The sequence below is a fragment of the Zonotrichia leucophrys genome, chromosome 4, assembly GCF_028769735.1.
Source record: "Zonotrichia leucophrys gambelii isolate GWCS_2022_RI chromosome 4, RI_Zleu_2.0, whole genome shotgun sequence".
NCBI classification, from domain to species: domain Eukaryota; kingdom Metazoa; phylum Chordata; class Aves; order Passeriformes; family Passerellidae; genus Zonotrichia; species Zonotrichia leucophrys.
Genome location: NC_088173.1, coordinates 37,403,028 through 37,411,768, shown reverse-complemented (window position 1 = coordinate 37,411,768; position 8,741 = coordinate 37,403,028). Strand labels below are relative to the sequence as shown.

The following is an 8,741-nucleotide window of genomic DNA, read 5'->3' as shown; positions in this document are numbered from 1 at the left end:
GCAAACCTGAAGTTTATTTGTAAAAGCAAACATCTTTTCCCATTCATCAATCAGCGGAATCCTTCCCATTGTTCCTTTTATCTCCCAGAGCTAGTTTTATCTATCAGCAGACCCACAGCTTGTTCGTAAAGACAAATCCGCTATTCCTCTCACTGGGGTCTCTTGCTGCTGAGTGGCTGCTCCCTTGAGGCCCTTCCAAACCCCCATCCAGAGGGGCACCATTCCCGGGAGGGCTGTGAGGGTTTGTGAGGCGAGCCCTCCCCGGCGCCTCGGGGGGCTCGGAGCAGAGGGGCCGCAGGCCGGGCAGGTGCTCCCGGCTCGGGAAGGGCAGGCACGGGAAAGGAGGCGGAGCAGGGACCCTTCGGCACGGCCGCACCGGGCACAGCCCGCAGGCAGCGGCTGCACACGGGCCCGAGGGGTGCCCTGAGGCCGGGCCGCCGCGGCCGCCTCCCCGCGCCCCAGTCGCGGCGGTCACAGCGACACCCGGGCCCGCGCAGCTCCGAGCCCCCGGTGGCCGCGGCGGCCGCGGGCCCGCCCGTCCGGGGCGGGGCTGGGCGGGGCGGGGGCTCGGACCAGCCCGGCCGCGGAGCCGGAGCCGGAGCCGCCCGCAGGTGCGCAGGTAGGAGCAGCTGCCGGCAGCGCCAGCCACCCCTCCCGTGCCGCTGTCGCCCCGCCCTGTCGCGAATGGTGGCCGGCGCCCCGGAGCCGCCGAGGTGCGAGCGGGGCAGGGCTGGGCGGGGGGCGCCGCGGGGGCTGCGGCAGAGCCGGGAGCGCCGCGCTGCCCGTCCTGCAGCGCCCTGGGGCACACACGGGCTGGGTAAGGGGATTAGAGCCTCTCCAGCCAGGGCCCGGAGCAGCCGGCTGGGGAACGGCTCTCCCGGGTCATGGTGCCGGCATCCCGCCCGCCCGCCCGGGAATCCGGCCCTTCGCGCTGCGGGGTGTGCTGGTGGCACAACTCGGCGGGGTCTCGGTCAGGCTGCTGCATGGGGATCTGTGAAGGAGCTCACCTGGGCTGAGGGTGTGGGTGGGACAGGTCCTGTTTTCCCAGATCCTGTCAGGATGTCCTGTCGGGACGTGCAGGCTGTGTCCGGTTAAATTCCCTGGAGGGAATTGAAGGTGTCGAGAAAGGCCCTTCGGCTGTGCTGGGGTGCCTCAGGGAAGGAAGGACCAGATCCTCTTTCTGAATGATAGAAAGATGCTGGGTGACGATGTCACAGGGGCGCTTGGGATCTCAGCCTTCGCTTTTAGTTAGCGCGTGGTGCTTCTGCCAGACCTTTGATTCAGAGCCCTTAAGATATAGAGGTTGCAGAAATTATGAGTTAACCTTTCTGCCTTTTTGTTTGTTTATTTGGTTTTTTGGGTTTTTCTTTGTTTTGGTTTTTTTTTTTTCCTTTTCAAGCAAAGCTGCTTGTGAAAGTGACCCTAAGGGTTGTCTGATCAACATTCACGCAGTCCTCATGGCACAGCAGAGCACACATGCATGGTTAATTAGGAATAGCTATTCAATATGGAGGAGGGCAGTGTGTGGAAGGTATATCCTGACACCCACTGCCTGTTGTGTCTTGCTCAAGCTGATGACAGTGCCTAAAAGAAGGGGGCTTGATTCTTGCCCACTTTCTGCCTTTGGGTAATGGGATGAAGACAAGGGACTCCTATTTGCTTGACAAATGTCTTGCTCCTGATTTCACTGCTGAACTATTTAAAGTCAAATTGTTTTCTGTGGTTTATCCATGCCCAGCTGTCAGCATTTTCTGAACCTGGGTGCTGAAAGTGCAGTTGTTTCATTTCCCCTTTTAAGATTCTTTGTGCTGCAGTGTTTGCTTTTCAGATGCAGAGCAGGGATGTGTGCCTGTAAGAACATCAATGTTTTCAATGTTGTTTTTTTTTTTCTTGGAAGAAATGTCATGTCTGTGGTTCTCTCTCTTCCCCCAGCCGTATCCGGGCAGCCCGAGATTGCAAGATTGCAGTTTGGTCCAGCAGAGAGACTTTAAGGTTCCAGTCCTGCAGACCAAGCTGAAGCAGTGAGCTGTGATTGCAGGTTAAGTGGGAGCAGAGAAAGCTCTGTGAGAAAAGAGAAAGATGATCCTAGGCAATATATTGGGAAGGATACACTGGGATAGGGGGTGGTGGCAGGTGAGGAGGCTGCTGCTGCAGTGGAAGGATTTGACCAGGACTCTTTGAGTGCACACTCCTCTGTGCCACTGATTTCCAGTGTGACATCTCAGGGAGCAAATCACTGGCCTTGGTGTCTAAAATGGGAATAATTGTGGGCTTTTGCTGTCTCAAGAAGATTTGCAAAAGTCTCTCCTTACCTTAGGTCCCTGCAGGTTGCAGGAGAGGTCACCTGAGGTTCAGGGATGAGGGCAGGATGAGAGTTGAAAAGGAAGAGAACATTGGGAACAGGTGAAGAGAGAAGGGCAGAGTGAATGGGAGGAGAGGGAAAGACTGGTGCAGCTTCAGAAACCATGAAAGGGACTGTTCAAACAGCTGTAGGTTACCTCACATGGGGCTTATTGCACATTTTTAGTGCTGAGCTTGCTGCTGGATGCTCCTGCCTGCTAGGGAGAGGTGTGGGCTGCCTCTCCCATGGGGAGCAAAGGGAAGGGAGCAAAGCCTGGAGGATGTGGGCTGATCTGCTGCAGTGGTGGGGAGAGCGTCCAGCATCCTCCCTGCAATTTCCTGAGCTGGGGCAGGTCCAGGTACTTAGGGAGAGAACTTCTGCTCTTGCTGTATTATTTGTTGCTTCCAGTGAGGAACCACTGGTATTAATAGTGGTGACTGCCTAAACCAGAAGAGCCAGTGGCCCTTCAGTTTTGGCACCACAGGGCTGCAGGAGTGGGTTTTGCCTGGCCAAGACACTGAGAGTGGCCACAGCTTTGTCAGAGAGAGCCTCCCCAGTGTTGTCTTGGCTCTTAGAGGAGGTTTAATGTGGTCTCCTCCAGGAAAGTCTGTCTCTGAAAATATTTCAATAGACTTAAAAAGTAATAATCCCTCTGGATGCAGTGTAGAGGCTGCTCACACAGGCTTGGCCCCTGTTTGACAGCTGGAAGTTGTTCTCTTTTCCCCTCTGTCCCTTGTGTTTGCTTGAAGGGAAATGCTGTATGGCTTCCTACTGCAGCTCACCCAAACACCCTACAAACTGCAATTTATGGTTGTAGCAGCTTGAGACACTGGTAAACAAAGGAAATTAGTTCCTACAACTAAGGAATGCTGGCAGTGAAGTGGTGAACACCACAGAAATGCCTTCTATGCTGCCTTACCTCCTACTTTGCCTCTCAGGGCAAATGATTTCCACAGGTCTCAATAGAGTCGAAAGACAATCCCTGTGCCAGAGAGGGCCACTTCAGTGGGGTGACAAGAGCCAAGTCATGGGTCTTGCATGTCCATTCCTTGCACCTCACCCTCTGGGCCTCTTTGCTGCTCCTCTGGGGCTTTGGTGGTTAATACCTGAAGAAGAGGACCTCTTTCTGTGCAGGAGGAGAAAGTCCTCAGGCTGAAGAGGTTGGTGAGGGAAAACTGTCCTGAGAAACAGTGTGCTCTGCCAGAGTCCCTAGCAGCTCACAGGCCTTGGGTGTTTTCCCCAGGACAAGTTGCATTTACCAAAGGAAATGCAGCTCTGGGAACAGGGTACATCTCTCCAAAAGTGTAGAGCTGCAAAGTGCAGTGAAGAAAGGAGCTTATGCATCCAAAAGGTGAATAGGAGAGGGGTGAAAGGGATAAGAGAGATGAAAGACAGAGTAAACAGGTAGGAGGAGCCCTGCTTACACCCCATGAGAAGCTCTGTAGCTTGAGTGTGTTTCTGTTTGATGGGGAAAAACCAGTGGCAGGGTAGAAAAGGCAGGGGAACCTGGGATTTTTCTGGCCTTGCAGGGCGTGTGTACTCTCTCATCCATAAACTCCAGGAGAAGGAGACGATATGATCAGGAATAACATTCTGCCAAGTCTGTTCCCCTGGGCTTGTCTGTTTTTCCTTACCTTCAAAGCTATTTGTAAAGCAACATTTGAAGTTTCACCTCCCTGTTAAGTGTTCTTTGCCACGCCCAACACTTACATTGTTTTCCTGATAATGGGACAAACCTTTGGGGCAGACTTCCTTCCCCCTTCTGATATAATGTGTGTCTTGGCTTTGCTTGCTGGTGCACTTTGGAAATCATTGAAGACATTTGTAATTTTTGGAACTGAGGAGCAAATAAAACACCTTGATCAGTTTATTAATACCCTGTCAAGACCTCTGTACATTATGGGAGGAGAAGCACTCAATCTCCTTGTTGCTGCTTCATTAGATTGGGGTGATTGAGGTGGAGGACAATCACTGGACAGCTGTCTGCTCAGTGATTCTGACTTCCTGGGCTTTGCCATGGCATCAGCCTGCATTTCTGTATGGCTTGCAGAGCAAGGAGATGGTTTCAGAGACTCTTTCCTCACGGCACAGCTAAAGCAGGGAGAGCTTTGCTCTCTCTTTTTTTTTTTTTGAGAGAATAGCCCTCCTCATTTTCCAGCAACTCTAGTTTGGGGGTTGGCTGGTTGACTTTGAGGTAAGTGCCCTTCTCACAAGCATCCCAAACCAAAGGATTCTCAAGGGGAAGAGATGTCCCTGTGGTCGTGGTGGTGGTGTGAGACTGTGAATTTGGTCTGTGTTGAGACTGCTAGAGATTTCCCTTGTGTCTCAGAGGCCTGGTGAAAGTGGCTCCAGTCTTGAGTATTTCTGTGTTAAGGAAGCTTTGCTGTCTGACCACCCAGAGGCCACTCTGTCAGTCACACTCCCACCACCCCAGGCTGGGATAGAGGCCCTTTCACAGTGGGTGGTTCCATAAAGCTGATGTGTGCCTTGCTTGACTCCCCGCACACCCCACATTTGCAGTCAGACAGGTTTTCCTCTCTGGCTGGATCTCAGGATTCCCACAGCAGAGTCCAGAAGCCTGCATGGACCCTTTAAGTAATTTAATCATGGTGCAGTAACACCATAACAGCTTGAATTGATGCCTTCAGGGGGACTCCCTGCACTGAGGAATCCCTGGCCTTTTATACCCTCCCTGTCTATGTGCCCCTTCTAGTTGTGATATTTAGTCTGGGGCCTTCTGACTGCTTATTTGGCTTCTGCAGAGTCTCTGGGTGACCAGCCACCCTTGTGCCACAGGTCTCCATGCCCTTTGCTGGATGCCAGGTCATGGCCCCTTGCACATGGCTCCAGCTGCGGCTGCTCACCAAGCTGCCCCTTGTATTCCTCAGCATCTGCACTTGGAGAGAGTAAGGCATCAGCCCTGGGAGGTGGGCACTCCAGCACATACTGGGGGGACTCACTGGGAGCTGATTGTCGCCTGGCTTGTGCAGCCCCTGGGGTCAGGAGGAGCTGGGGTGGCTGTGCCTTGCAGTGAGTGTTCCCTAGCAGAATGGGATCCCTGGGGCGAGGAACACAGCACCTGCACAGTGCAGCTCTCACCTGCACAGTGCAGCTCTCACCTCACAATGCAGCTCTCCTCAGCTCACCCTGGCTGCTCCTGCCTGGTTTCAGTGCCTGCTGCCCCAGCTCCTCCTGTCTGAGCTGGATGTTTCCTCTGCCTTACCCAGCTCCTCTCTCTGCCTCCTTTACCTGTTTGCAGGCTGAGGGTCACGACTGCCCAAGCCCTGCTCGTGGTATGAGTGGGACCTCATGGAAATCGGTGTGATCCGGCACAGGTCCATGGGTCAAAGCCTGCAGAGCACTCCTGTAGTCCCTTGGTGGCAAACCAGATTAATTTTCCTTTTCTAGCACCCAGGAGTGTGGTCTGGAAGCGGGGTGTGCCTGGTTCGTGAGCACCAAATGCGAGACAGGCAGCCACAGCCCACAGGAGTTGAGAGTCGGCGTCTCTGGCTGTAAACAGCAGCTCAGCACTGGTTGCTAAATGGCCTGTAAGTACTTACACCCATGTGGGACTGGGGGTGAAGGTTGTGGGGCAGCAAGAGGCACAAAACCAAGGGCACCTTCTGAAGTATGGTGGGATGCACTGGCCTCAGGGCCCAGCAGTGCTGCAGGAATCTCTCTGGGTCAGACACTGTGGATATCAATATGTCCTTTACTGCCCCTGCTTTTTGGTGATTAGAAGGTTTCATTCCTTTGTTGCACTTGGCCCATCTCTGATAGGTTTATGTTGGCCACAGCATTTCATTAGCACACTGAATGCAGTGTATGAAATGAGACAAGAAACATGTACTGATGTTGCCATGGGTGAAAACATTGCCTCTCAACGTTGTTGCAGGATTCCTGAAGCATCTCTCCTGCTTCCCCCACGCACAACCCAGAGATGTCTTTACCTTTTCCCATTCCTCTTGTATAAATGAAATGAAAATGGCATTTCTGCACATCTGTGAGATGGTAGGTGGGTACCTGGAGCAAGCAGAATGTCCTACCCTGCTGACAGAGGGGATCACTTCTTTTCTTGTTTCCCCACCATTTTGTTATGTATTTACAAGCCTCTGTCACATCTTATCTCTCTCATTGTGCACTCACACTGGAAACCTTGAGATAAACCTGAAAACGCCCTGCTTTATTATGTTGGCATTTGTGACTTGTGGGTGGTAGGTTATGTAATGTGCTGGTTTGTATCCACTCAGTTACAGTGATTAGCTATCAAGTGACTGGGGTTATTTTTGCTTTTAAAGGCAACAGAGATCTATAGTGGCCCCCCCCAAAAACACAGAATGTGTTTGTTCCCCTTTGATTGTTGCTGACTGGCAGCAATTCTTTATGACTTGCTCTGCGTTTTGAACAGTGTCCTCCTTCTCACAGAGCTCCTGCCTTTGTACCTATTCTCTGAAATAACCCAATGGCCTGGTGCTGTGAAATGCAGGAGTGCTGCTCTGACTTATTATGCATTTCAAATGCATCTGCATGCTTTAGTCTTAAAAAAGATGTATGATTCTCTTAATGTGGTAATTTTGTCCTTCCTTACATTCATGTTCTCTGGTGAAAGGAACTTCAGGAGGAGCCTGTAACTTTGCTTGGCAGATGGAATTAAGATGTCCATATTAAATGAACCTTGAGCAAGCAGCAGTATATGTTTGGTGAGCTGCCTGCTGTAATTGAAGTGTGTACATTAGGGGAACGGAAGCTTAATTGGTTGAGGGTGTGTGTATAGCGGGGCAATGGTAAAAAAAGCAGAGCAAGCAGCTGACAGTCTAAGAAGATTTAGACATAAAAATGGAACTGGAGATGAGTAAGCTTGCATTGAGAGAAATTCTCAAGGCACACACCGGGGCAGTGCTAATGTGAAACTCTTTTCAGCTCTGCAGCCTGACTCAGATGGCAGCAGGAGCACACCTCAACAGGGGTTTTGCAGTGCTGGTGTGAGAGGTGTGTCAAGAGGGACTGGAAAACCACATGTGAGCTTTGGAGAAGGTGGGCTGGGTCAGCTGTGATCACTGAAAATGTTTTGGTTGGTTTTGTGAATGCATTGCACCATGAGGGCTTTCTGTGCCTGCCTGTGCAAGCCTCAGTGATGGAACACCAATGGCTATGGGAAATGACCAACTGCCTCTTGGATGCAGTGTGGCTATTTGGGAGAACATGGGCTGGCAGAGGTTGCTGTTGTTGCCAGCTGGAATTGACTGCCCAGATTTGGCATCACTGGACATGGCAGCAATGCAGAACAGAGCTGTGGAGAGGAAGTTTGGCTTGATGTCATCCCTGTGGAGCAATTAACTGTCAAAGAGTTTGTTTCTACATTTCCCATAAAGAATTTTGGTACTTTTTCCTTTCACTCTTGGCACTTTGGATGAACTGATGTGGTGCTATAGGAGAGGCTGATGTTTGGGTTCCTTGTTCTCTTGTTCCTGTCTGCTTTCAGAGGTGCACAGAGGTCTCCCAGCTTGAAGATACAAACACTGAAGACATTACTGAAGGCTGACCCAAAGGCAGCTGCTCAGAATGATGTCTGCTGAACACTAGTGCAAAGCTAGGCAGGTTTGGCACATGTTCAGGGTTTCTCCTTTGGAAGAAATTGAGATTACATGTGATTTTGTTCCTGGCACCTGACTAACACAGCAGGGAATAAGTGAGGAATGTGCAGGAGCTGAGCCATGTTTTTAAACATCCTCTGCCCACGTGGGGAGGCTGAAACATATCCAAGCCATGGCCAGCATTAAAAGGTGTTGCTATTTGGGGACATGGAGGAAAGGGACCCTTCTTTCCTGTTTTTGGTATTTCATCTGTCAGATGCAGGTGGCTTCTTTCTTTTTAGCTGGCTGCAGTTAGGGTCTCTGAGCTATGGAGCTGGCTTCCCATCAGGACACTGTGCTCTGCACTGATTGCTCATTTAATATGCAATGATTTCAGATGTCATTTTCTGTTAGTGGCTGATGGAAGGGGACTCAGTGTGGCGCAGTGAATATTAAACGGAGGGCTGTTTTCCAAGGAGATAGGTCTGTAGCCATGTTGCTCTGACTCTGAGGAGGTTGGGCACTAGCCTTGGCCTCGCTCCATTTTAGAGCTCAGCACAAAACAGTGGTTATCTCGACAGAATTCTCACATTTCCCCACTTCTGGTGTGGAGTCCATGTCCCTGTGTGCTGCCTTGCTGCTCTGCCTGGGGGAAAGCCCTTGCCAGCTCCCTCTGTGCACGACAGGCAATGCTGAAATAGCTTGTGAAGGCTGCTGCTTCCATGCTGGGAGGTGGAGGAGCTGCAGGAACCCATTATGAGGACAGGTCTTATGGCTACTGTTTGCTTTTATTGTGTAATGAAACTTCTGTGCCTTTCCAAGGGTGA

At 51.5% G+C, this 8,741-nt stretch overlaps 1 protein-coding gene across 2 annotated transcripts in view; it reads left to right on the top strand.

The window, feature by feature from the left end:
- The first annotated feature begins 487 nt into the window (after positions 1-487).
- TMEM150C (transmembrane protein 150C) overlaps positions 488-8,741 on the top strand; it is a 21,453-nt gene continuing 13,199 nt past the window's right edge. The window contains exons 1-2 of one of the 2 annotated variants that reach the window (XM_064711154.1): positions 488-619; positions 5,750-5,889. In XM_064711154.1, the coding sequence (XP_064567224.1) occupies positions 5,883-5,889 (7 nt within the window). In that variant the 5' untranslated portion in view covers positions 488-619; positions 5,750-5,882. Of the gene's footprint in view, positions 620-5,749; positions 5,890-8,741 lie in introns of those variants that run through there. The other variant, XM_064711155.1, reaches the window with a different exon arrangement.